The 27,311-nt window shown below is 38.7% G+C and overlaps 1 protein-coding gene across 4 annotated transcripts in view; it reads left to right on the top strand.

The window, feature by feature from the left end:
* WDR48 (WD repeat domain 48) overlaps positions 1-27,311 on the top strand; it is a 46,521-nt gene that overhangs the window by 14,642 nt on the left and 4,568 nt on the right. The window contains exons 3-19 of one of the 4 annotated variants that reach the window (XM_050778360.1): positions 530-608; positions 1,261-1,343; positions 1,458-1,587; positions 1,669-1,782; positions 3,521-3,609; positions 4,384-4,485; positions 10,607-10,831; positions 13,009-13,083; positions 14,003-14,105; positions 15,270-15,367; positions 19,695-19,802; positions 20,195-20,291; positions 20,761-20,856; positions 23,378-23,483; positions 24,477-24,564; positions 25,197-25,232; positions 26,842-26,918. In XM_050778360.1, the coding sequence (XP_050634317.1) occupies positions 530-608; positions 1,261-1,343; positions 1,458-1,587; positions 1,669-1,782; positions 3,521-3,609; positions 4,384-4,485; positions 10,607-10,831; positions 13,009-13,083; positions 14,003-14,105; positions 15,270-15,367; positions 19,695-19,802; positions 20,195-20,291; positions 20,761-20,856; positions 23,378-23,483; positions 24,477-24,564; positions 25,197-25,232; positions 26,842-26,918 (1,706 nt within the window). The remainder of the gene's footprint in view (positions 1-529; positions 609-1,260; positions 1,344-1,457; positions 1,588-1,668; positions 1,783-3,520; positions 3,610-4,383; positions 4,486-10,606; positions 10,832-13,008; positions 13,084-14,002; positions 14,106-15,269; positions 15,368-19,694; positions 19,803-20,194; positions 20,292-20,760; positions 20,857-23,377; positions 23,484-24,476; positions 24,565-25,196; positions 25,233-26,841; positions 26,919-27,311) is intronic. The other 3 variants (XM_050778362.1, XM_050778361.1, XM_050778363.1) reach the window with 3 other exon arrangements.

The raw sequence follows: 27,311 nt of genomic DNA on the forward strand, positions 1-27,311 counted from the left end.
TTAATTCAGAAAGTGACCCCAACAGTAGGAAGCTGAAAGCAGAAGTGTTTATCTCCCTCTGCATCCAGACCAGGCTCCTTACCACACTCATCAGACTCATTGCTGCCTCTGCTGTCTGCTGTTGAGCCTTCACCACCACTCATTCAAATCCCCACAGCCTACAGATTCCTGCAAGCCCTGTCCTTTCTAGTGAACCCTTTTTAGAGGGTTTTATGTCACACACAGTGCTTAGTCCAGAGCTTGTTGCCTTCACTTTCACAAGGCAAAAAAAAAAAAAAAAAAAAAAAAAAGAAGTATTTATCCTGGAAACCTAAGCTTTCAGTAAGAGTAAAACTATCCTGAAACAAAACTGTTTACATCTGTTATCTGGAGGCATCACCTATTTGGTGAGATTCTACTCAGAATTCAGGTGTTAGTTTTAATGCCTAGAGCAGTGTGTCACATTAATTGAAGAATTTAACCATATCTATCATTCGTAATATATTTCATTCTCTCATGTAAACTCTTATGATTTTTCTTTTAATTTCAGCAAGATCCATATATAGCATCTATGGAACACCATACGGATTGGGTAAACGACATTGTGCTCTGTTGTAATGGGAAAACATGTAAGTATTTCTTCGGATTATTATTGGGCTTCTGATATATTTTTCATTTTTTATATAAGCTTTTTTATTGAAATATACATACAGAAAAGTACACACAGTTTGAGATTGAAGTTCAATACAGTTTTAGAAAGTGAATACCCAAATTAAGAAACAGAATATTACTAGAAGCCTCCTTGTGCCACCCTTTGCCACCCTTTCAGTTATTCCCCCTTGCCCCAAGGTAACTGCTCTTCTGTCTTCTGAACACCAAAGGGTAGTTTTGCCTTGATTTGAACTGTATATAGACTCATGTATTCTTCTTTTAGCCTTATTAATACCTCTTTTGTTCTTGTTTTGGTGAGATCCATGCCTTGGTTTTGCAGTCTGAGCTACAGGAATTTTTCTCAGTCACATTAGTTGAGGCTTCAACTGGAAGATTAAAAATGTTTGCACTGCTTGTTTTAAAAATATATTTTTTTCTTTGAACATGTGTCTTGAGATTTTAAAAAATTGAGGCAATATACAGTAGGTTCTAGAAAGAGCTTTTAGGTATGTTTGTGTGTGTGAGAGAGAGAACAGGTTAGTTTGAAATAATGTTACATTGTTGTAAGATAAGTTTTCAAAGTTGTAAGTCATACTACTAAGGAGTTTGTTAATTCTTTGCTGCTTCTAGTGATATCTGCTTCTTCTGACACGACAGTAAAAGTATGGAATGCACATAAGGGATTTTGCATGTCAACATTAAGGACACATAAGGTAAAACAATACAGTTCTCAGTGTCTTTACTGTAATATTGGGATCTCAGTACTTTGTGTGGCTCATTTTATTACTGATCTACAGAAAGATCATAGTATGTCTGTTCTATTACAGGATTACGTAAAGGCCTTAGCATATGCCAAGGATAAAGAACTAGTAGCATCTGCTGGGTTGGACAGACAAATATTCCTTTGGGATGTGAATACTCTAACAGCCCTGACTGCCTCAAATAACACTGTCACAAGTAAGGTGTTTAAAAGAAACTTCTTTGAAAGTGATCCAAGTTAACATAAATAAAGAATGGTTTATAAAACATTTTTGATAGGTTTGCATCAAGACAGTGGTTCATATTTTGAGAGTGCTTCTACCTACAGCGTTCTAGCCCCCAAGAGTATGATTCAACAACAAGGAGCTAGTTCCTCACTGCAGTCTGAAAATGGTAACTTCTCCAGGTATAACCTGGTTATTTTTTGTACATGTGCATGCCTTAGCTCCCTAGCTAAAATGTAAGTCGCTGCAGGGTAGAGAAGACTGTCTTACTACTTTGTGTCTCCCACAGCATTCCCTGGTCCAAATCCATACACTCAGCAGGTATTATTGAAGGAGGTGGTGATTATCTGACAAAGTAGGCGGTTTTCTGACTTTTTAAAGTGTTAATATATATTAACAGCTTTTGAGTTAATAGCCAATATGAAAAGTACCCAAGAGAAAGAAAGAAAAGTTTTCCAGTGCCAATTTATCCAATTTTCTGCCTTTTAGAGCAGCCCTGAGAAATCGAGCCAATTCCAGAAGAGCCAGAAGGGTAGAGTGCTTCTAGAGGCAATCCAGAGATGTTCACAGCATGGATGCTTCATCAGCTAAGAGATCTCAGACTACCAAGTCAGGCTCATACAAGTCTAGATTTGAAATTGAGCTTCATGCTTGGCCCAACCTACTAGAGTCCTCCAGGCCAAGTTTCAGAAGGGACTGTTAGGAGCACATTTTTGGTGAGGCCTGACCTGGAAAGTCTACATTGAAAACATGGGCCTGCACTCTCTGGATCCCTACATTATAGATCCATTTTATAATGACTCTGTGGAGTGTTCACATTGACATAGACAATACACTTTTACTAATATAGCATAGTATGTGCCAAGAAGGGCAAGTTGGGAGACTGGTATTTATAATCTCTTGATTGTTGTTTTGCCTTGTTTCCCAGGAAATATGTGAAGGTCTCAACATTCTGTTTCCCTTGTTCTTGATTTTTCACCTGTACATTATCTCTCATTCATCAGCTGGTCCCTGTTGGGGGCTGTCATGATACATCATTAGATTTTAAGTCTGGCTGTAAGGCCTGCCTCAAAGAGACACTAATGGGCGGGAACAAAGCAAAAAAAAGAAGCAGATTGTCACGAGGTCAGGGCCCAGGCTTAGTGGATACAGATTCTACTATAAATACATCTTGCTTAGAGTTGTTTAGAGAGGATATCACACTTTTTTGTTTAATATATAATAATAAAAACACTAATAATGGCTAACATGTATACAGTACTTGCTACAAGTAGACATTTTTCTAAACACTACATGTATTAACTCGTTTACTCCAACTTTTTAATATGTTTGTTTGTAAAATTGGGATCATACTATATAGACAGTTTCACACGCAGTTTTTTTCACTTCAGTGATACTGAGAGCATGAACATGACATGATTTTTGCTATATATTGTCTGAATTCCTTCCTGAAAGGTTGTACCACATACTTCACATAAGTAATGTATGAGAGTTCCATTGTACTGTTTTCTTTTTAGAATCAAGTATTACCTTGTTTTTTGTCTTTGTGTATGAAACAGTATTTTTGGTTTGATTTGTGTTTGAAAAATACTGAAATTGAACTTTTTTTCGTATTTATGGCACATTTTTTGCTTTAAACATATGTCATTTAAGTGGATAGCTTTTCAGTGGCACTGCAATTTATCAGATATTTATTGAGCATTTGTGTATATTCAAATCCAGAAAATATGTAAATTTTGATAATAATACTGTTTAGAATTATCTCCATTATAGGTAGATTTCTTTTACTTAGAGTACTTATAAAGATAATATTTTCTAAATTGAATAATTAAACTTGAAGTTTTTGCTGACTGGTTACTAAATGGCTGATGATCTTGTTAACATTTAGTTCCATTTATCCTCAATAGCTTCTTCTTTAAGTGGAAACAAAGATTCCATTTATAGCCTGGCCATGAATCAACTGGGAACAATCATTGTATCAGGGTCCACTGAAAAGGTAAAGGAGGAGCTTATTTCTTCTTTTTTTTTCTTTTTTTAAAATTATTTTTCACATACCTTGTCTCCTGTTATTTAAGCCGGTATTTTACGATTAGCTTCTTTATATTTATTTATTTAGAGACTGGGTCTCTGTCACCCAGGCTGAAGTGCAGTGGCATCATGATCCTGGACTTCTGAGGCTTTAGCGATCCTTCCACCTCAACCTCCTGAGTAGCTGGGACCCCAGGCACACACCATCACTCTCATCAGGCCACACCTTGCCCCATCTGGCTAATTTTTGTATATTTTTGATAGAGACAGGGTTTCGCCATGTTGCCCAGGCTGGTCTCCAATTCCTTAATGCAAGCAATTCACCTGCCTCAGCCTTCCAGAGTGCTGAGATTGCAGGCGTGAGAGCCCCTGTGCGTGGATCAGGGGGAGCTTAAAGGGTGTTTTGAACATTAGAAAATAAAGAAACAAAAATAATTTAATCTGTGTAATTATTAAATATATAGACAGTGGTTTTGCCTAGTGGGTGCTAAACAAAAGGTTTTATTTGAATAGGTAAAACTATAACTGTTGTGTGTATAGTGACAAGATAAAGAGGCTGTGCATTTTTGATGTTTGAAAGACCCAATTCCCTGAGATTGGGAGGCTTAGACAGTGTCCATTGGCAGAAGCAGTATTGCCTTCTCAGAATTTAATGGTTATCATTTGCCTTATGAGAGTTGTCTGTTATTTAAATTTGATACTGATATATTTAGTTTGTGCAATATTCTATTAAAATTCACAGGTGTTAAGGGTATGGGATCCAAGAACATGTGCAAAACTAATGAAGCTTAAAGGGCACACGGATAATGTGAAGGCATTGCTATTAAACAGAGATGGCACGCAAGTATGCAGTTTCATTTGAGTATTTACCTAATAGCCTTGTTAGAAATTTCCGCACTTTGTATACTATTGCATAGGTTGATTTGAACTGAAAGCCACACTTACTATAAATTGTGGTCTGATTAAAAAATTTTAAAATACTAAATTGCATATATAAGCTACATTTAAAAACTATTCTATTTGCATCACTTTTAAAAACAAAACAAAGAATTTCCTTAGAATAATTCTAATGCAAATGAGTATATGCATTTATGGTGCATAGAGGCTAAAATAACTAAAAATGTTACCTGTGTAAAGCAAAAGGAAGCTTTGATATCAAATGCTTTTTGCCAATGTGTTAAGTGGAAAATTTTCTCACAGTGGGTCTGACTTTGGGGCACGTTTTGTCAGTTGACTATGTAGATATAGTTGATAAATTTAGTTTTCTAACATAATGCTCAGGGTGAACATTTCAAAGAAAAGCATTTTGGTAATGTTATACATTAGCTCTGTTGGCCACATAATTTGTGAATTATAAATCACAATTCTGTTCTGTAGCAGTGGAAAATACTATTTCATCAATGTAGATAATAAAAAACAAAAGCCATCATCTTGTAGGTATGACATACATCTACCATGTACCCTTGAATCCCTCAGCCTTTTTTTTTCAGAGTGCAGTGATAAGTGAGAGATAACTGGAATTGATTGTAATAGGGTTAGAAAAGGGCGAGTAGAAAGATGATGAGGTGAGAAACACCATCGGTTTCTTTTCCTGTAGAAGTTAAGGCAGAAATTGCTTTAGAAATTAATCAGAGAAACCGTTGCCTCCAGAAGTGAACAGAAGGTTTGGAAACTAAGGAAGGAAATCATTTTTCAGAACCAGGAAAAGAAAGATTTTATTAAAGATACCTGTGGAGGTCTTTGGAAATGTGAAGAATCTTGATGTACTGTGTGACCTTGAGGATAAAATTTCACTTTAGTCCTTACTTTGCTTATCTGCAAAGTGAGAATCATAATATATAGTTGGTGAGAGTGTGTTTGTGTGTATATACATGTGTTAATAGTAAGTATTTTCTTGACTGTAAGCCAGGGCATTTTCTAGAGCTCTCAAGTTCCTTTGTGACGTCATTTTCATGTGAGTGTAAGAAGCCCAGTGCAGTCAGCTCCTCACTGTTTTGCAGTGTAGCTGCAAGGCTGCACTTGAGATGGTTGCCCATGTGTCTTTAGTTAGCTTTGCCAGGATTGGGCTGGATCATATCATCTCCATGGTTTCCAGAAGGGGGCTATGGGCCTGGCAGACCTTCTAAAGCTCTACCTGTCTACTCCATCTCTTGTTTCCTATCTATGCAATTATGAATGTGCTTTTATAAAAGATGATTTAAGTATCACATGTACAGTTAGAAATGTACTTCATCTGAAGTCAGCTACATTTATTGTAAGCAGAGGCAATATTGTGGTTCTACTTTAAAAACTGCCTGTTAGTCTCAAGAGTGTATACTTGATAGGTATCATTCTTCATCTAGTTTCTCTTCTATCCATTTTCCTTATTGGCAACTATGGACTAAATGTAAAATTACCACCAACAACCTAGCATATTTATGTTAGTGAATTGATCAACAAACTGTGATAACTGCTTATTTGGGAAAAAGAGGTGAGGAAAAAAGAAACTCTTACTGATTAATGAATTGACCAACAAAAAACTATAATTACTTCTTTGGAAAAATGAGGTGCGGAAAAAAGAAACTTCTACTTACAGATTCTTGAATTCTTGTAATATGGAAGAGGTGGTTGTCAGTTACTGGGCCAAAGTTTATATTGCATCCTGCTAAATTGTCCTCTGAGCTTATAATATAGGGTATCTGGTGACTTTGTTAAGTCAGGAGCTGGCAGTAAGATATATATATGTTATAGGCCAATGAATCCCATGAACATCTGCCTGTTGCCTCATTCTTTTGTTGTAGAATAAGATTCTTATTTACCAAATGTATTTGAGGTTCTCCCTAAGGGAGTTCTGCCTGTAAAGAGGTCAGCATTGCAGTTGCTTTGATTGGTGCTAACATTATTGGGCAGAGCCACCTATCTTTTTATTCCTTTTACTCAGGCAATTAATTGCTTGAGGAGCTGGGGACAGCCTGCCATCTTGATTTGAGTCAGTCATGTCCTTGTATGTCACAGGGTTCTTTTGGTAATACAAGTCTGCTGATCCTAGCTTATGGGTCTGAGGGTCTCAGAGCATCAGGCCACTTATTGCCTCAACTTACCTCGTCTACTTGGCTGATCTCTGCTGGCACTTGAGATTGTGTGTTAGTGACCATCCCAGGAACACTCCTGTTGGTCAGCAGCAACTTGGCCTCAGTACACTGGTACTTCCTATCTTCATTGACAGAAACAAAGAGCACCTGATTAGGGAGGGCTACAGACTCTATTCCACTAAATCTGATTTAGCAGAATCATTGAAGGACATTCTGTCCTTGTCCCAGGAGTTACCTCATAATGAACATCTTCATGTTTACCTATGTTTATCTAGTGGAAGGATGGAGGCAGTGGAAATGTTTTGATGACTCCTCCAACTCCTACAAGATCTCAGGCACTAGAATTCCTATAAAACAGGACATTCTTTAATCATACTACCAAACACTGCGAAGAAGTTGGCCAACGTAATACTTTTTTTTTTCTATTTTTGTACTTTTTTTTTTTTTTTTTTAAATGTAAGTTCTAGGGTACATGTTCACAACGTGCAGGTTTGTTACATATGTATACGTGTGCCATGGTGGTGTGCTGCACCCATCAACTCGTCATCTACATTAGGTATATCTCATAATGCTATCCCTCCCCACTCCCCGCATCCCCACAATAGGACCCGGTGTGTGATGATCCCCTTCCTGTGTCCAAGTGATCTCATTGTTCAGTTCTCACCTATGAGTGAGAACATGTGGTATTTGGTTTTCTGTTCTTGCGATAGTTTGCTGAGAATGATGGTTTCCAGCTGCTTCCATGTCCTTACAAAGGACACGAACTTATCCTTTTTTATGGCTGCATAGTATTCCATGGTGTATATGTGACACATTTTCTTAATCCAGTCTGTCACTGATGGACATTTGAGTTGATTCCAAGTCTTTGCTATCGTGAATAGTGCCGCAATAAACATACATGTGCATGTGTCTTTATAGCAGCATGACTTATAATCCTTTGGGTATATACCCAGTAATAGGATGGCTGGGTCGAATGGTATTTCTAGTTCTAGATCCTTGAGGAATCACCACACTGTTTTCCACAATGGTTGAACTAGTTTACAGTCCCACCAACAGTGTAAAAGTGTTCCTATTTCTCCACATCCTCTCCAGCACCTGTTGTTTCCTGACTTTTTAATGATTGCCATTCTAACTGGTGTGAGATGGTATCTCATTGTGTTTTGATTTCCATTTCTCTGATGGCGAGTGATGATGTATGAATGTCTTCTTTTGAGAAGTGTCTGTTCATATCCTTTGCCCACTTTTTGATGGGGTGGTTTGTTTTTTTCTTGTAAATTTGATTGAGTTCTTTATAGGTTCTGGATATTAGCCCTTTGTCAGATGAGTAGATTGCAAAAATTTTCTCCCATTCTGTAGGTTGCCTGTTCACTCTGATGATAGTTTCTTTTGCTGTGCAGAAGCTCTTTAGTTTAATTAGATCCCATTTGTCAATTTTGGCTTTTGTTGCCATTGCTTTTGGTGTTTTAGATATGAAGTCCTTGCCCATGCCTACATCCTGAATGGTATTACCTAGATTTTCTTCTAGGGTTTTTATGATTTTAGGTCTAACATTTAAGTCTCTAATCCATCTTGAATTAATTTTTGTATAAGATGTAAGGAAGGGATCCAGTTTCAGCTTTCTGCTTATGGCTAGCCAATTTTCCCAGCACCATTTATTAAATAGGGAATCCTTTCCCCATTTCTTGTTTTTGTCAGGTTTGTCAAAGATCAGATGGTTGTAGATGTGTGGTATTATTTCTGAGGGCTCTGTTCTGTTCCATTGGTCTATATCTCTGTTTTGGTACCAGAATCATGCTGTTTTGGTTACTGTAGCTTTGTAGTATAGTTTGAAGTCAGGTAGCATGATGCCTCCAGCTTTGTTCTCTTGGCTTAGGATTGTCTTGGCAATGTGGGGTCTTTTTTGGTTCCATATGAACTTTAAAGCAGTTTTTTCCAATTCTGTGAAGAAAGTCATTATTAGCTTAATGGGGATGGCATTGAATCTGTAAATTACCTTGGGCAGTATGGCCATTTTCACAATATTTATTAAAGTGGTTGTTTTGTTGGGGGGCCTGCTTTTCTGTAGTCTTAGAATACTACCTACCATCAGAGATTACTTTGCGTTCTGTATCAGCGTTGATACAACTGTGTTTCCTTATCTGCTTCCAACTGTGCACCCTTAGTTGAGACTTATCCTTTCCTGTTACAAGTTGCCCCAGGCCACGAGGATTTCTAACCCATCATATCTTACTTTCCTTATCCTCTTTAAGTTGTCAGACCTTACTCTGTAGATGCATAGTCTAGGATCTGAGGGACCAAAGCTTTACTGAAAGTTTGCCACCTCAGAGTAACACCTCTTCCTGGAATGGGGAGCCCCTCCTTGGCCCCTACACCATCCGATTGCCACATTTCTCACTCACACATGTTGCAGATTTGCTTTAACCTTACTGCTGACAGTTTCTTTATTGGTTAGTTTCTTGGTTCCCTTGTAAACTAGCTGGAATACATTATTAAACTACTGATGCTTCTGGCATCTTGTGGGGTAGTTTCCTAGTATGTGTTCATTTAATTAAACATGCTTGGAGTTCTCAGGGGCCCTTAAAGTCATGGGGCAGGCCAGTGAATTTTTATTCCTGAAGGCCTCATGTATTTGGGCACCTTCCAAATCTCCAAGACCACAACTGTCTTTCCTTCTTTGAAGCTCTTTGCTTACTTAACTTCATACTCCAGTGGCAGCAATTGCTTTTTCCTCTGGGCCATTCTTTTTCCCGAGGAAATCAAGTATTTATCCTCTTCTTCAAGTCACCACAGTAACATGCTGAGTGTGGATGCAGGGTGTCTAATTCAGTCTTTTTCCGCCGCACTCACAGTGTGCTCAGCCCTCATTTGTGTGCCAGCAGCTTCTATGTAGTTGACTCTCTTGAGCCATCAGAAATTGTCAGAATTGCCAATGTTAACTCACCTGAGGCTCCTCATATGGAAGTTGTCCAGCACAAAGAGTGAATGGTAAGCCTGAGACAAGATTTTGTTTCCGACTCCTGTCAGTAGAATCCAAGAGACCTGGCCTCATCAGGAATCCAGAGCCATGAGACAGTGGTGTAACCCAGGGCTTCAAAAAGCTTGCTGGCCTAGTGCAGTGTTTGTCAAACATAGTGAACATCAGAATCGCTTGGAGAGCCTGTTAAAGCACCAATTGCTGGGTTCCAACAGAGTTTCTGCCTTGTTAACTCTGAATGAGACCCAATAATTTATATTTTAACAAGTTCCCAGGGGACACTGATGCTGCTGGAACCACACTTTGAGACCCATGGGCCTAGTGCAGACTACTACCTTTGTTTCCACTGCTTTCAAACTCTATGTTTCTTAGTAGTAGATAATGCAAATAGGGCTTGTCTACAGGATTGACCAGAAATCAACAAGTGGCCAGGAAGAGAGGACAAAGGCAGTTCTTGCTCAGTGATTTCTCCTGCTGGAGTATCTCTAAGCATAATTAATAGGTATCATTCATCTAGTTTCTCTTCCATCCATTTTCCCTATTGGCAACTATAGACTAAATGTAAAATTACCACCAACAACGTGGCATATTTACATGAGTGAATTGATCAACAAAACAACCATAACTATTTATTTAGGAAAAAGAGATGAGGAGAAAAGAAACTTTTACTTACAGATTAGTGAATTGATCAACAAAACTACCCTAATTACATATTTGGGAAAAATAAGTAATTTTCCCCAAATTAAGTGAATTAGGTCACTTTAGTCTGTGGTGCATGGTTGTCAAGCCTTTATCCGAGGCAGAAACACAGTTATTAGAGTTGTGTGTTTGACAGTGTGGACTCAGGAGAAGTCAGGTGCAAAGCACAAGAAAGCAGGAACTTTGTGGCAAGTTCTAACTTTACCTTTCTTTGTTTGTAGTGCCTTTCTGGCAGTTCTGATGGGACAATTCGCCTTTGGTCCCTTGGCCAGCAGAGATGTATAGCAACATACCGAGTCCATGATGAAGGTGTTTGGGCGCTGCAAGTCAATGATGCCTTCACACATGTGTATTCTGGTGGAAGGGACAGGAAGATTTATTGTACAGACCTAAGAAACCCTGACATTCGGGTGCTAATTTGTGAAGAAAAAGCACCAGTTCTTAAGGTATATCATATATTAATATTTTAGTTTTATAATTAAGGTTGTTACGTGTGTTAGTCAAATAGAGCAAAAGCTATATTAAAACATGACTCAACTGCCGGTGCGGGGTGGTTTGTAAAAAAGATATTCCATTATGAGCAGAACTTAACAGGACAAGGAAGAGTAGCCATCTGTCTGGATGGAAGAGTGTCGGTATGAGATACTCTGGGGCAGTTTTGTGTTTTGCTTTTTTTTTTTTTTTTACACAGTTTTGTAAGTTGCCTGTAGAAGAAAGTGTGACTTCTTGGTGCATCAGTGATGTGTGACTCTCCCACTGATGGATTGTAGTGAAATTGTCTCATACTTGCTCCTGAGCTTGCCTGGCTTTCCTGAGCAGTCCTTAGGAGGAGAAATATGAGGAGTTAAGGTTATCTGTGAGCAGACGACAAAGCAGAGGAAGGTCAGGAAATGTGTCCATGGTCTCAGGAGTAAGGAAGTGAAAGAGTACTCTCCTCAAAGAGAAGAGGGAGCAGGCTGCTTCATACTCCAAACCACCACTGCCTCAGAGCAGCCCTGACCATCAGGATCTGTCATGTGGGTCAAAGGGTTCTTGAGAAAGTCTTTGGAGGCCATCCATATGGACACCTGCTGAAAATGAAGCCTAGACTGAAAAATGGCCAGTCGACATGTTCAACCTCACCGATAGTCACAGAATTTCACATTAAAACAACTGTGAGGAAGTTTCCAAATTTTTTTTTTTTTTTTTTTGAGACGGAGCCTCGCTCTGTCACCCAGGCTGGAGTGCAGTGGCACAGTCTCGGCTCACTGCAAGCTCTGCCTCCCGGGAGGCCATTCTCCTGCCTCAGCCTCCCGAGTAGCTGGGACTACAGGCGCCCGCCACCACGCCCGGCTAATTTTTTTTTTGTCTTTTTTTTTTTTTAAATTTTTTTAGTAGAGACGGGGTTTCACCGTATTAGCCAGGATGGTCTCCATCTCCTGACCTCATGATCTGCCCGCCTTGGCCTCCCAAAGTGCTGGGATTACAGGCGTGAGCCACGACACCCAGCCAGAAGTTTCCAAATTTTAAAATGAAGGCAGAAAAATACTACTACTCCCTTTTCTCAGAAATCACCTAAAAGGAAAATGAGAAACAGAACTACAGATACTCATTCTCTGCGAAACTAAGTGACATCTGAAACCTCAGACCGCTGTATAGGAGGAAGGGCTGAAAAGAGGAATGAAGGTCAAATGTGAAGGTTAGGAGGATGTCTGCAGTCTAAGAGCTCAGACAAAACTGGCCAAGTACAGTTCTTTAAAATAGATGGCATATCCTAATGGACCAAACCAGTAATCCTTTAGAGAAGCAAGGAGTCAGAGCTGAATTAATAATCATACATATACAACATGCGTGCAGGCAGCAGGCTGATGGGGAGACAAGCTTGGAGGAGAAACATTCTGCATTATGAGTTCTACGGCTGCCTGGATCTCTTGCCGGGATCTTGGCTGTGGGGAAAAGACTGAAAGAATTTGGCACAAACATAATTACATGTTATGAGGAATATCATCTTAACCGAGGAGGACTGTTGCTAGCTAGGAGTCCTGCCCTGTCCCCACCACTGCAAACCTGCAGTTTCCTGATGTGGGAAGAATAGTGGATGAATGTAGAGTGATTCCACTTGTGTAATATATACATGCACATAAACATATTCTTATATGTGCAGTATTTTACATACAGAAGAATAGACAGTAAGCTATTCCCAGGCATCCCATCCTTAGGCAAGGGTTATTTTCACTTTTACTATGTTGTTAGGATGTTTTTTACTTCAGACATTTTCAAAGTAAAAAGAAATTTATTTTCTTGTTATTAAAAAAAAGAACATAAAAACGGGAGTAACAAAAAGAAAAAATTATGGAAAGTCTTTATCCTTTTGACTGTATCTATTCAAGTCCCTCAAATTGACCACACTTAAAATTATTAGCCACTGTTTTAGGTGAGAAATTACCCATTACACTTTTATAGGGCTGTGAATTTATTTAGCAAAGAAAAAGACTCTCATTTTTCTGTTTATCCTTAGTTTTTCACACATGTCCAGGTATAGTCACATACAGTTGTTGAATGAAGGAGTTAATAACGTATCCAGTCCTGGCAGTTCAGAAGAGTTGACATTCCACAAAGCAATATTTTTGTGCTTTGTTTTCAGATGGAGCTTGATAGATCAGCTGATCCTCCTCCTGCAATTTGGGTTGCAACAACTAAGTCTACAGTAAATAAATGGGTAAGTGAGCCATTAACCTGGCAAAGGTTTATAAACATGTATTTTGTTATCACAGACCTGTAGACACCGGTTGCAAATGCTCAGTGTGGCCCTAACTCTAGCATGCTTTTGGGCAGGGGCAAAAACCTGAAAGCCCTGTGAATGCAGGTAGAATCCTAAAGATCATACTAAAATTAAGATAATAATCAAAATGACTATTCTGACTTCTTTGTCCAGAGCCAAGATACTTGTTCCATGTCCTTAGAATAGACACAGTTGCCTGATAAAACCAGTAAGTCTTAGTACATCCTCTGACCTCATGAAGCTACATTTGAAGATAGGCAGCCCAAGTACCAACAAGGCAGGGAAACTCACCAGGATTCAAATTTGTTTAAACATAAGAAAAAGCAGAAAATTGTGCTTTCAAATTAGTTTTCTTTTTCCTCATAGCATGAAGAACAGGGATAGAAATAGAGGATAAACAGAAGTCATCCAAAGCTCACTGTTAATTCTTAAATCTTAATTAAAAGACAAGTTTTCTTGCTTACCACACTATCTGTAGGTTACAAAAGAGAAAGTGTTTGCATTTATTTCTGTTGACATGCAGGTCAAGTGTTCTTTCTGTGTACTTATTTTTTAAATGTTGTTTATCTTGTGTTAATTTCATCATGCCAATTTATGACCAACATAATTTTACCTGGAAGAGTACTCCTACTTTCGTGCATAGTTTTCTCTCCCAAAGACAATATTCCCTTCTTAATATTTGTTTCTTTTTAAACGATGATAGATAATTGTATTGTGATCAGATATTTTTCGGTTGATGTAGTGGTTGTTGAGGTTTTCTTGTTTGTTTTTTGACTTTATTTTTCTTGCCACTTTAAACAGGCTGGCAAAAATTGTAGAGCGTAAAATGATCCAATAATAAATTTTGTTATTTTAGACTTTGAAGGGAATTCATAATTTTAGAGCCTCTGGAGATTATGACAATGACTGTACAAATCCTATAACACCTCTTTGTACACAACCTGACCAGGTTATTAAAGGTAAGAAAATGGAAGGTACTGTACCCTTTATTGAAGTTAGCAGTGGTTACTTAGAGATTGACAAAAATGAAGACAGTGACCTTGCTTTAAATATAATTCTGATGTAAACAAAAGATAATACATTGGTTTATTTTTAATATAATAAAAAGAGGTTTTTTTTGGTTTTCGGTTTTTTTTTTTTTTTTTTGAGACGGAGTCTTGCTCTGTCGCCCAGGCTGGACTGCAGTGACAGGATCTCGGCTCACTACAACCCCTGCCTCCCAGGTTCAAGCCATTATCTTGCCTCATCCTCCCAAGCAGTTGCAATTACAGGTGTGAGCCACCACGCCCAGCTACTTTGTATATTTTTAGTAGAGATGGGGTTTCATCTTGTTGGCCAGGCTGGTCTCGAACTCCTGACCTCAAATGATCTGCCTGCCTCAGCCTCCCAAAGTATTGGGATTATGGGCATGAGCCACCACGCCCAGCCAGAAAAAGTTATTTTAAAAAATGCTGTTAGTGACTTTTAAAGTGGACTTTCTTGAGTCAGTTTATTTGCCTAACATGAGAATAGCCATGATAAAACCAGTAGCCACTTTGTAAAATATATAGGATTTAATATTGTACTTAGGTATGAGGCGGAAAAGGACAGATATGATCCTCAAATTCTACATGCTGCAGCTGATTATGGCAAAAAAGCAGCGTACGTTTAATGTCAGAGTTTAGGATTAGAATTTTGTGTGGCACATTCATTTGTTCATGCTGTTAAACCTTTAGAATATTCATTCAGGAAGCAAAAGATGGGAAGCAAAAGTTAATGCAAAATGAGACTAATGCAGAGATTTCCTGTCATCATTTTGACTTTTCCCAGTGGATAAAGCTGTTGTCTCTCAACAATTTTCCACTAGTACCCGTTTGACATGAAGAGCCCTTTAATCCATAATGTATTATTAAAATCAGACAGTTTTTCTTTGAATGTTTATAAATGGACATAAATAATTTATGGCCCTTGAATTGCTTTAGATATAATCATACAGTCTTTTGGTTTGCCTTTTCCTTTCTGGTAGCTAGTACAGTTTGTGTTCCTGTTACATACCAGTTAACAATTGTTACCACACTGTGAATTTAAATGTAGGAGGATTGTTTTACCAATTGTGTGTTTGTTTGTTTTTTTTTTCCCATTAGGGGGTGCTAGTATTATTCAGTGCCACATTCTTAATGATAAGAGACATATATTAACCAAAGATACCAATAATAATGTGGCATATTGGGACGTATTGAAGGTGAGTATGTTTTTTGGGTTAAATATAGGTTGTTAGATTGTGTACCCCTTTTATTTTTTATTTTTTGTATGTGATAATATAAATTAAAATGTAATTGCAGTAATACTTTATGGGGTGGTGTATACTTTCTTGTGTGAATATCAGATAAGGTCATAGTTCATCTTTTTAAGTAAATAAACTGTTTAAATGGAATCATTTTCTCTGGTTAGTGTATTGCAGACAATCTTATATGCTTCCTTACCTTAAAAGTCTCATCCTTGTCACTATTGACATCTTAAGCCAGATAATTATTTGGTGGGGGGAGGGGGCAGATAGGGGCTATTCCATGCATTGTAGGATGTTTAGAACCTCTCTAGCCTCTACCCACTAGTTGCCAGTAATACCCCTCCCTCCCCCGCGGTGTGGCAACCACAGGTGTCTCCACATGTTGCCAGATATTTGGAGGGAGGAAGAATGGTGTAAAATCACCCTAGATGAGACACACTGGAGTGCACAAAATAAGGTTGGCTGTTTCTTAGGATTTATAGACATCACTATGAGCATTAGTTACAACTCTAGGTCATGTTACAATAACTCCCTGTGGGACAGTTGAAATGCATGAAGCTATTCAATCACATTCCAAATAGCACTGAAGTGTTTGTAGGCAGATTAAAAAGTTAGTCTACTTTTATCATTCTGACCAGTCTCTTAGTGTTGTTGGTATACTTGTTCATTTGTTCAACAGATATTTCTTAGATTGAATGACTATCATGTGCAAAGAACCATGCTTAAGGGTCATAAATGATGAAAAAGTCTTTACTTTGATCCCCTTTGGTAGGGAAAACTTTATAGATAAAGAAGAAACAGATTTCAGGATAGCTTATGGATGAGGGAAGTCAGGAGAGCTTTGTGGTGGAGAAATCACTTGAACAAGGACTTAAAGATTTCTAGTAGATGAATAATGGGGGTAGGAGGAAGAGCATTTCAGGAAAAGGAAATGAATGGCAGAGGCACAGAAGAAGGATGGTATGTGCTTATTTGGGGCAAGGTGAGCAGTTTTGTTTATTTGGAGACCAGAGTAAATATAAGGAAGTAATAGGGGGTGTAAGGTTGAAAAATGACATATAGGTTATTTCCCAAAGAGTCTTAAGCTGCAGTACCCAAAGTTGGCCTTTCTTTTGTACTCCCAGAAGAACCTTAGATAATTTTAGAGCAGGAAAATCTCATGTTGAGAGCAGTAGTAGTTAGTGTATGTAATGGGAGACTAAAAGCTGGAAGACATCATGATTAGAGATCTAAAGGAAGAGACATGAGCACCATAGGAAAGGTTAAATAAATAAATAAATAAAAATAAAGGGCGAGACAGATGTTGAGCATATTATAAAGGAAGAATTGAAAAGAGCTGGTATTTTGGTTAAGCTCCTGGTTATAAAGAAAAGAGATTCACTTACTTAATGATCTAAAGAATAAGACAGGCAAGTTTCTTGTTAGGAAAATGGGCCTGTCTGTGAACAGAAACCTTGACTTGACTACTGTTTTTACTCCTGGTGGGACATCTATGTGGGAAGTCCATTATGAAACAGTTGTTTGGTGAGCATTGCTTCAGAATGAGAGGCTTTAGTTCTTTGAGTAGAAAGTTTAGTTGCAGCAAGCTTCAAAAATCTGATTAGTTTTTCTTTACAATAGAGAGATGCCTGTTGGGGGTCGGGGTAGAAACTCATGTTGATTTCATAGAGAGTTCCTTTGGGGACTGGGAGGATCCAGAACAGCCCTAAGGAACTGAGCAGCAGGAATTCTTGATTCTTCACTTTGATACTCTACCACAAATGTGTCCCTAACTCTGTCCTGTGGCTAGACTTCACCTCATGCTGCCCAGGACGTAATTATCTCCAGAATACCCAAGAGAATCTGATCAGGCCAGCTACTCTTTGAGAGTTGACCTATCAGGTTTTCTGTATATGGGTCTGTTGCCCACTCTTGGTCTGGTTAACTGAGGCCTGAGTAGAGTCCTGCCGTCTGAATGGGAGGTCCTTCTACTTAGATGGGGCTAGCACACATCATGATAGGCATTTCTGTGTACCTAGCAGCTTCCCATATCCAGACCTTGAAGTTTTGATATCAAATGATCTGGTGTAATAGACATGGCTGAACAGTGTGGGACAGTCAGGAGTTTTTTAGGAACATTGGCTTGTGGGTTGGACAGAACTGCATTCTAACCTTGGCTCTGCCAAGTACTCACCAAGTGACCTAGGGAATATGCTAGGGAACATCTCTAAAATGGTTTCTTCATTCCTAAAATGTCAAGGGTGCCTATTATTGGTGATGTTGAGAAGCACAGTGTCTGGTACGTAATAGGAGGCTGTTGCACTAAAACAGGTGAAAGGTGATATTTGTCTAGACTAGGGTGGGAACAAGGGAGATGGAAAAAATAGAATGATTAGGAAAATATTTAGGCCTGTGAAGAAGAGTGATAACTTTTTTTTTTTTTTTTTTTTGATATGGAGTCTCACTCTGTTGCCCAGGCTGGAGTGCAGTGGCGCGATCTCGGCTCACTGCAACCTCCAACTCCCTGGTTGGAGCAATTCTCCTGCCTCAGCCTCCCGAGTAGCTGGGACTACATGCATGCACCACCACATCGGGCTAATTTTTGTATTTTTAGTAGAGACAGGGTTTCACCATGTTGACCAGGATTGTCTCAATCTCCTGACCTCATGATCCACCCGCCTTGGCCTCCCAAAGTGCTGAGATTACAGGTGTGAGCCACCGTGCCTGGCCACAGGAGTGATACTTTAATGAAAGGAGTATGAGGAAAGGAAGAAGCAAGAATGAGTCCCAGGTTTCTTGATTGGACAGTTTGTTGAATAGAAGTGATGTAGGGAATGTAAGATGAAAAACAGGTTATCAGGAGAAAAGGATACGCTGAGAAAGATGTTGAATTTGAGTTTCTGTGGGATATCTGAATAGAGATGTATGGTGGGCAGACAGCTGTACAGTCTCAAGCACAGTTAAAGAACTGGGCTGGAGAAAAAGGCTCAGCAGTCATCAGCTTGTGGATTACAGTTGATGTCATAGGAAATGTCAGAGTTTCCAAGGGACATATGTAGACTGAGAAGAAACTAAGTCATCAGTTTTTCAGGGATGTTGGGAAAAGAGGAGGCCACAATAGTATATGATTTTAAAAAGTTGCGGGGGAGTAAGAAAACCAAGAGCCAATGGCAGCTCAAGAACAAATTGAGTATTTCAGGAAGGAGCTTGTGGTTAGTGGCATTAACCTGCTGTGAGTTGATTTAAGATGTGACTGTAACATGCACATGGATTTAAATAAAGAGGGTGGCCTCTGGTTAGAGTCTTAAGGGCAAAAGCCAGATAGAGTGCGTTGAGTAGTGATTTGAAGGTGAAGAAACAGAAAATTTGACTGGATAATCTTTGAAGAAATTTGATTGGAGGGGTAGGCAGGAAGAGGCAGAAGCTGGAGAAGAGGTAGGAGTCAGAGGGCCAAAGGAAGCTTTTGATTTTGTTTGGTTTTGTTTGGGTATTTGGGTATTTTTCAGATGTAAGAAATTTGAGCATATTTCATTGCTCCTAGGGAGAAGCCAGTAGAGACATTCATGGGTAGATGACAATACAAGGTCATCCCAAGAAGCAAGAGGTGAGGGGGACTGGAGCACAGTCAGAAGGGATACTGTTTTCCTTGCACCAGGGAGAATGATAGAGAAAGTTAAGGGGATTCTGTCAAGGCTTTTCTTTGTTTTAAGAAAAAGAAGTCAGAATCATGTGCTGAGGGTAATGGGGAAGGTGGCAAGGTCAAAGGTAGAAGAGAGATTTAATTGAGATAGACTGTGAGACAGTGAGCCCAGGGCTCAAGTCTCCAGTAAATGAGGGAGAGTGGCAGGTTGCTAGATGGCAGTGAAGGAAAGGTGTACAGTTTACTGCTGCTGAATGACATGGGCCTCAGAGAAGTAAGTTTTTACATGGAGATGGTGGAGTAATGGTCTCCATGTAGCATCAAGGAACGATGGGATGTGGGAAAATATGCAGTCCGCCTTTGAGAAGATGGCCGACAACTGGGACCCTTGAAAGAGCCACGTTGCTGTTAAGATGAGGTGGTATATTATTATCAGTATCAGCACAATTAAATTACAGTTTCTCCCCAAATAATATTTTGTGCTTTTTTAATTTAAAATTTTTATAGCAGCAGATTGTTATTTAAAAAAAGGACCACATTCTTTTTGAAATGTATTTTAGACTGTTAAGACACGTGAAAATGTGTAAAATTTTGAATAGCAAAGTCAGAACCAAGTGAATTCACCACTTAATATTGATCATTATACTTTCTTTTGATGTATAGGCATGTAAAGTTGAAGATCTGGGCAAAGTGGATTTTGAAGATGAAATTAAGAAAAGATTTAAAATGGTATATGTACCAAATTGGTTCTCAGTAGACTTAAAAACAGGGGTAAGTTAGCAGTTGATACTTGTATAATTTGGGATAATTGAAGATTTTCATTATAGCTCATAATTATTATTAGTTACAGAGTCCTGTGTTTTTAAGTGTGAAAGAAAAAAAATCTGTGTTAAAACTTACAAAATGCAAAACGGAATAAAAAAGAAAACAAAATTTTAAAAAACAAAAAAAAATTAAAAAAGAAAAAAATTAAAAAGTTACAGAATGTCTTTGGTATCCCAGGAAACTAAATTGTGTAGTTGCATTGAATCACATAAAACACATTTTGGTTCCTGAATTTATGACTTAGCACTTCAATCAAGTAGTACAAACAAATGAAGGTTTAGAGACTTGTTTGGAGAATATATTCAAATAGAATGCCACTAAGTTTTTTCTTTTGATAGATGTTAACTATTACTTTGGATGAAAGTGACTGTTTTGCTGCCTGGGTTTCTGCAAAAGATGCCGGTTTTAGCAGCCCTGATGGGTCAGATCCAAAATGTGAGTTTAAGTGTCCTTCATTTTTTCCCTCCCTTCTAAAGAGAACATGAATATGGCTGTTTTTTGCTAAGTACTTATCTTTATAAAAAAGTTCTCTATATTTTGTTGACTATGTCCTAAAAATGTGGTATGTACAAATACCTGATGAATACAAGTCATTTTAGTAACTTTATATGGAAATAGCCCTTTAAAGAATCTGATTCTCATTTTTGTTTTTAAATAATAGCTATATCTGAGCAACCATATAGAATATCTCTTTGCTCCATATCATCATTGCTTTAAACATTCTAAGATAAAATTTTAGCAGAATTGGCAAAATGACTAAAGTCTTAATTTTAGACATCATTGGCATTGGGTTAAGAATTTAACATCAGAATATGTACAAACTTAGAATTTTTATTCTCTTTTTAGGTTAAAGCCAATTAACTCTCTTTTCCATTTTATCTCTTTTTAATTAACTTCTTGGCAGTGAATTTAGGAGGACTTTTACTCCAAGCACTCCTGGAATATTGGCCTAGAACACATGTGAATCCAATGGATGAAGAGGAAAATGAAGTAAACCATGGTTAGTTTTTATATTCAGATAGTTGCATAAAAAGTTAGAGGTACTTACTTAAAAGGTAGTTACTTAAACTGTTTGCTAAAATATTTGTGGTGTGCTCAATTTATTGTCCGCCCTTCCACACCTCAAAGTAGGAACATCCATCCAGTCTTAACTGAGACTGAGATTCCAAAAGAGCAGACCACCTTATGATGTGGCTTTTAGTGAGACTGCTCAAGATAAATAAAATACCCTATATTTATATTCGGATGACTTTTGTCTTAAAATGAGGCACCTTAACAGACTTATTTCCAAAATATTCTTCAAGGTACCTGTGATCTTTTGGATTAACCTCCAAAGCTAGGTAGGTAGGTGCATCAGAAAGCCAGGTTTTTCATTGCATAGTCACTCTTCATGTTGGGCTGAAATGTTGGTATTTGCTAGTCTCATGGCCTACCTGATTTTGACTCTGTTTCAAAAAAAAGTCAAATTCCATCTCAGAAGTGACAGGGCAAATGCTCAAGCATGTGTAAAGAATTAATGTCATTGAGGACATCTGAAAGGTGTGTGTGCCATAGGCAGTGGCAGTAACGTCCTCTGAGCAGCAGAGGAGAACATGTTTTGAATATATGCATTTGGCTCAGTTTGATCAAAGGAAGGGGAAACAAGAACTTAGAATTTCACATCCTCATGTGTAACCTACAGCTGGTTGAGGAATCACTGAGTCCCATCAACTGAGGCTTACTCCTCTGAAGATTCTCTGCTGGCTACCAGGAGTGAGCAACAATGGCGAGTACCTCCTGCCAGGGACTTTGTTCTGGCTGTCAGATTCACCCATGATGATATGTGGAATTTAAATCTCTCACATGAGGATGACATGCTTCCTTGAAAACCAGTCTTCTGATGTTCCTGTCAGAGAGAGGGTGCTGTTGTCCCACCCATGGTGGCTTTTCTTTTACATCACCTAACACACTTTGATCCCTGTCAGAATTGTACCGTGGACTTTGAGTCAAAGAAACTGATGGAAAAATCTTTCCACAGAGGGTCAAGAAAGCTAGGTTCTGGGGTGGGCTCTGCTGCTTAACAGCTATGTTGCTGTGGGCAGATCATTTCCAGTTAGATGGGATACTCTCAGCGACCCAAATAAGCAATAAGGATTAAGTTATCAAAATAGTGGTATAGTCAGGCACCCCTTGGATCTAGGCTTTGGGTGAGGAGTATAAGGAAGACATCACCAGAAACCACGTCATCCTTAACATCAGACTGCACGGGGAAGGCAGGGCAGGGCATGGCTACCTCCTCATCCAGTGCTCAGACCACAGCACCTGCAGCATATACTCAGTGGACACTCTGGAGTTGTTCAGATGGTGAGCAGCTCTACTATTCAGGGGCCCTTACCAAGTTTCAGGTGGGGGTGCTAAAGACACATGGGTATGGTCCCTGTCCTTCAGGAGCTGATGTTCTGGTATGGCAGAGTTACTTATGGAAAGCACTCTGAGATAGAAGAATTGGGTACTAGGAGAGAGGTTCCACAAATGCTATAGGATTTCAGGGGGTCAGATACTTCCAGTTTAATGAGGAAAGTGTCATGAATGAATTGGCCACTTGAGTTGGTGTCACCTGTGCTGGGTCAAAAGTTTATAAAGAAAGCAGAATGGAGCTAGGCGTGGTGGCCTCACACCTGTAATCCCAGTGCTTTGGGAGGCCTCTAATATTTGTTGACAGTGATTTTGACATTTGTGCTTGTTGGGTTACTTACTACTTGATGGCTTATGTTTAGGCTGCTCTGCCGAGATTCTGGGGGTGAGACTGAGTCGATGCTTCTCAGGAGTTTGAAACCATGCTGGGCAATATAGCAAGACCCTGTCCCTACAAGAAATGTAAACAATTAGCCGGCTGTGGTGGTGTGTGCCTATAGTTCCAGCTATTCAGGAGGCTGAGGTGGGAGGATCACTTGAGCCAGGAGAGGTTGAGGCTGCAATGATCTGTGATCACACCACTGCACTCCAGCCTGGGCAACAGAATGAGACCCTGTCTCAAAGAAAAAACAACAGTGGAAAGGAAATCTGCAGAGAACAATAAAAGCAAAATTGTGGACTCCTTGAGGATTTTTTCACAAATGCTTCTGTCATTAGTTATGGCTGCCATTAAATGTAATTTTTTTTCCTCAAGAAATTTTTCTGAGCTTGATGTTCTACAAAAAAAAAACAAAAACCCTAGATCATCATTTATATACAGGCTGTCCTAGACTTCCTTGTGGCTGAAGTAGCTGGTTATGTTTTTGTTCTGAATCTCAAACATTCGTCTCCTTTTTTATTAAAATCCTTGAAAATACAGTCATTTTTTCCATGAAATATACCACAAGTTGCTGTGTTTCTTATTTTCAGAAATTTAACTTTTGTTTTTAACCTTTATTTCTAACTCTGGTGGACTTAGAGGACATTTGAATTTAATCTTGCAATGTTTGAAGCTTATGGGAGTAAAATGTTTAGAATCTGTTTTTAGCACTAACTCTGATACTAACACCACCTGCATCTTTTCCTAGTAAATGGGGAGCAGGAGAACCGCGTGCAGAAGGGAAATGGATATTTTCAAGTGCCCCCCCACACACCCGTGATCTTTGGTGAAGCTGGAGGTCGCACACTGTTCAGGTATGGGTAAGAAAGACCAGAGGTTCTGCCTGAGAAGGTATCCCATTTGCTAAGAAGTGTCGACTCAAACTCAATATTTCGATACTAGAAATAGTTTATTATTAAATTCTAGGGATGCCAGGGATTGGAAGCATCCCATGTCCATGAGATAGTGAAATGTCTACTGCTGTTAGACCACATTCTAACTGGGAGGAGAACCTCTACTGTTAGAATGAGGTAGAATACTTTGCCTCGAAGCAGCTTCTCTATTGGTTTCTGTAGGAAATTTTCACTTTTCTTCACTTTACCCGTGTGACTGCAAGGGTCAAGCAACAGATGATACCACTAGAATTCCCTGCCCACAGAAGAGCTTCAGAGTACATTACTTTCCTTAGGCTGGTCTAGCCAAGATGAGCTGCGCTGCTCCTGGGAACTGTTGAGGCTGACACTGACATTGCCTGGGGTGCCAGACAGTTACGTGTGGGGCCCTTCAGGGAAGGGCTGGACTGGTTCACCTCCAGGTTGCCAGCAAGGTCCTAGTAGAGCCAGGGGGAGAGCTTACTAGTCTATAGTTGCCAGAAGAAAGAAAGAATAAGACATGCTTGTCTTATTCTTGAGTGCAGAATTATCTTTCTTTCTGATAGTTTCCTGAGTGGTTACCAGAAATATTCTGACTTCTACTGCATGTGAAAGTCTCTGCCATGCACTGTGGCACTAGCTGGGGACATTTACTGAGTGCTTTGCTTGCACCCAGGTTTCCTATCATCACCCAAGGACTCCAAGAATCAGCTATAGTGTATGCCTGGCCTTGGAATCTGGGGGCCTGAGTTTTAGGGCCTGCTTTCCCTTTTAGCTGAGTGAGTCATTCTTCCAGGCTGTACTTTATTTCCTCAGCTGTCAAGTGGGGGTTAGCCTACATGAAAACCATGAGGGTTCCTCCCTCTAATATTTGTTGACAGTGATTTTGACATCTGTGCTTGTTGGGTTACTTACTACTTGATGGCTTATGTTTAGGCTGCTCTGCCGAGATTCTGGGGGTGAGACTGAGTCGATGCTTCTTAATGAGACAGTGCCACAATGGGTAATTGACATCACTGTGGATGTAAGTATCCTCCACTCCCACTTGGCTATTTTATTTTTTTGCAACTCATGAAATTAAGAACTGCTTTAGACAGTATAATCTTAAACCTTACTAAAAGCTAGACTCCCAAGTGGAATCCCCATCTGCTTCCTTGCAGTTCCAAAGTTACAGAAGTAGTACTGATAATTATTTATATATCTAGCTTTGTTGGTTTTTATATATATGCTTATTCAATAAAATAATAAATGAATGAAGCCCTCATCTCTTCCCCAAGCATTCATTCTTGCCCATTCACTCCCTATCCTTCCTCCCATGCATAATAAATTACTGCATAGCCTTCAGTACTTTTTTCTTTCTATAATATTTGTGTACATAGATGTGTCTACAGTTCATTTTATTTTGCACAAAATCTCTTATACATACTGTTCTGCAACTTTTTTTCACCTAAAAAAATGTTGTCCTGGTCATCTTTTCATGTCTGTACATGCGAATCATTCCTTTTTAATGACTGTGTAAGATTCTGCTGTATAAATGTACCATAATTTATTTAATCAGTCCCCTATTAATGGACATTTAAGTTGTTTCCAATGTTTTCTATTACAAACAGTGCTGCAGTGAACATCCTTGTACATATATCTTTGTGTACTTTTTAGGATAAATTCTTAGAAGTGGAATTGCTGGATCCAAGGGTATGCACATTTTAAATTTTGATAGATACTGCCAAATTGCCCTCACAAAGGCTGTACTAGTTTACATTCTCACCAACAGTGTATGAGTGCCCAGTTCCCCACACCTGCACCAACACTGGATACTTTTAATGTTTGCTAAAAAATAGGCAAACAGTATCTCATTATTTTTATGTGGATTAAAAACAAATTAATAGTGAAGTTAAGCATCTTTTCATATTGGCCATTTGTTTTTCTTCTGTGAATTACCTGTTTGTATTCTTTATCCATTTTTCTATTGGGTCATTTTTCTTACTGATTTGTGGGGTGGTTCTTTATATTGAATATTTACCCTTTAACTATTATCTGTGTCTCTCAATTAAATTTTCACTTCGTTCCTGCTTTCTTTTGCCAGGTGAAAAGTTTTACTTTTTATATAATCAAATTGATCCTTGATGGCTCTCAGTTTCATGTCTTGTTTAGGTATTTCCTACTCCAAAGTAACACAAATATTCTCCTATATTCTCTTTTAGTTCTTTTATGATACTTATTTCTAGCTCTCTAATCTATTAGAATTTATTCTTCTGTTTGGTGTGAAGTAGGATTCTGACTTTTACCAAAGGGACAGCTCGTGTGCTAGCACAATTTATTGAAAATCTGTCCTTTTTCTACTAATCTGGAATGCTGTGTTTATCATGTACTAAATTTCTGTATACACATGGGTCTATTTCTAGACTGTCTTATGTACTGTGGATCTATTTCATATCTTTCTAAAGCTGTATGAAAAGGAATTTAATCTTTAGAACCTTCAGAAACTTTATTTTCTGTCCCGGATATACCTCTAAGACTTAAAGCCAGTGTGACACCTGATGGATATTCCATGGTCTTCTCTATGCCCGAGCACCCCATAAGCCACTAATTTCTTTGAGTGTGAAACTCACCTGGGACACATTGCTGACTTTAGGCCTGTGGCTTATTCCTGAGAGGAGACATCCAGACAGGATGTGACATGGAGACTCGGAGGGGATTAATACCCTGAGAAAAGATGACCACATAATTTTATCTTTCATCTAAGAATGTGGTTTACTTCATGGTAGACATCTGGGTTCTTGGCTGAAGTTTCCATTCTTTCTTAACACCTCAGACTTCACTCTGATGTCAGAGGGAAAGAAAATGGGAGGACTTTGATTGGCCTTTTCAGTTGGATGATGGGCCTCACCGGCACAGAATATGTGGCTTTGCTCAAAGGTGAATGCTGTGGGTTTCTCTCAAGACACTTAAGTTTTTGTTTGGGCCTTTAGGTATCAGCCCCAATATTTTAATGTAGAATTGAGATTTTGGTTTGTATGGCTTAAAAAATTAAAATAAAGTTTGTTTCTCTTTAATACCTTGTACTGTTATCTAAGAAGAGCCATGCTACAATTTCATATTGCCACTAATGTCACATATATTTTTCTGATGAATTTTCTCAAAGGCTGACTTAGGTAATTTGATAGCTCACTATACATTTCATAGAAAGTCACTTTTAATTGTAAGATAATGATTACTCGCAAGTCATGTTTTCCTATTAACATTATTTTCATTTATCAACTAATAGAAACTATTATACCTTTTTTAACTTTTACTGTTTCAGAAAAATATGCCCAAATTCAACAAAATTCCTTTCTACCTCCAACCTCATGCATCTTCAGGAGCAAAAACCTTAAAAAAGTAAGTAAATATATGCTTTATTGATCTAATTAACTACTGAGAGAATTCCTTTTCCTTCCTTTTATAGCAAAGGAAGCATATACCAGATCTAAGGCTGATTTTATAATATTCATAGTTTATACAATTAAACCACTTACCAGGTACCAACTTTGGCCGACTACAGGTGTTCAGAAATAAATAAGGCCAGGCACAGTGGCTGATACCCATAATCCCAGCACTTTGGGAGGGTGAGGTGGGAGGATTAATTGAGGCCAGGAGTTTGAGACCAGCCTGAGCAACATAGTGAGACCCCCCTCACTACAAAAGATACAAGTAAAAAAATTAGCTGGGCATGGTAGCACACACTTGTAGTCCAAGCTAGCCAGGAAGCTAAGGCAGGAGGATCGTCAGAAG

The sequence above is a fragment of the Macaca thibetana genome, chromosome 2, assembly GCF_024542745.1.
Source record: "Macaca thibetana thibetana isolate TM-01 chromosome 2, ASM2454274v1, whole genome shotgun sequence".
Classification (NCBI taxonomy): domain Eukaryota; kingdom Metazoa; phylum Chordata; class Mammalia; order Primates; family Cercopithecidae; genus Macaca; species Macaca thibetana.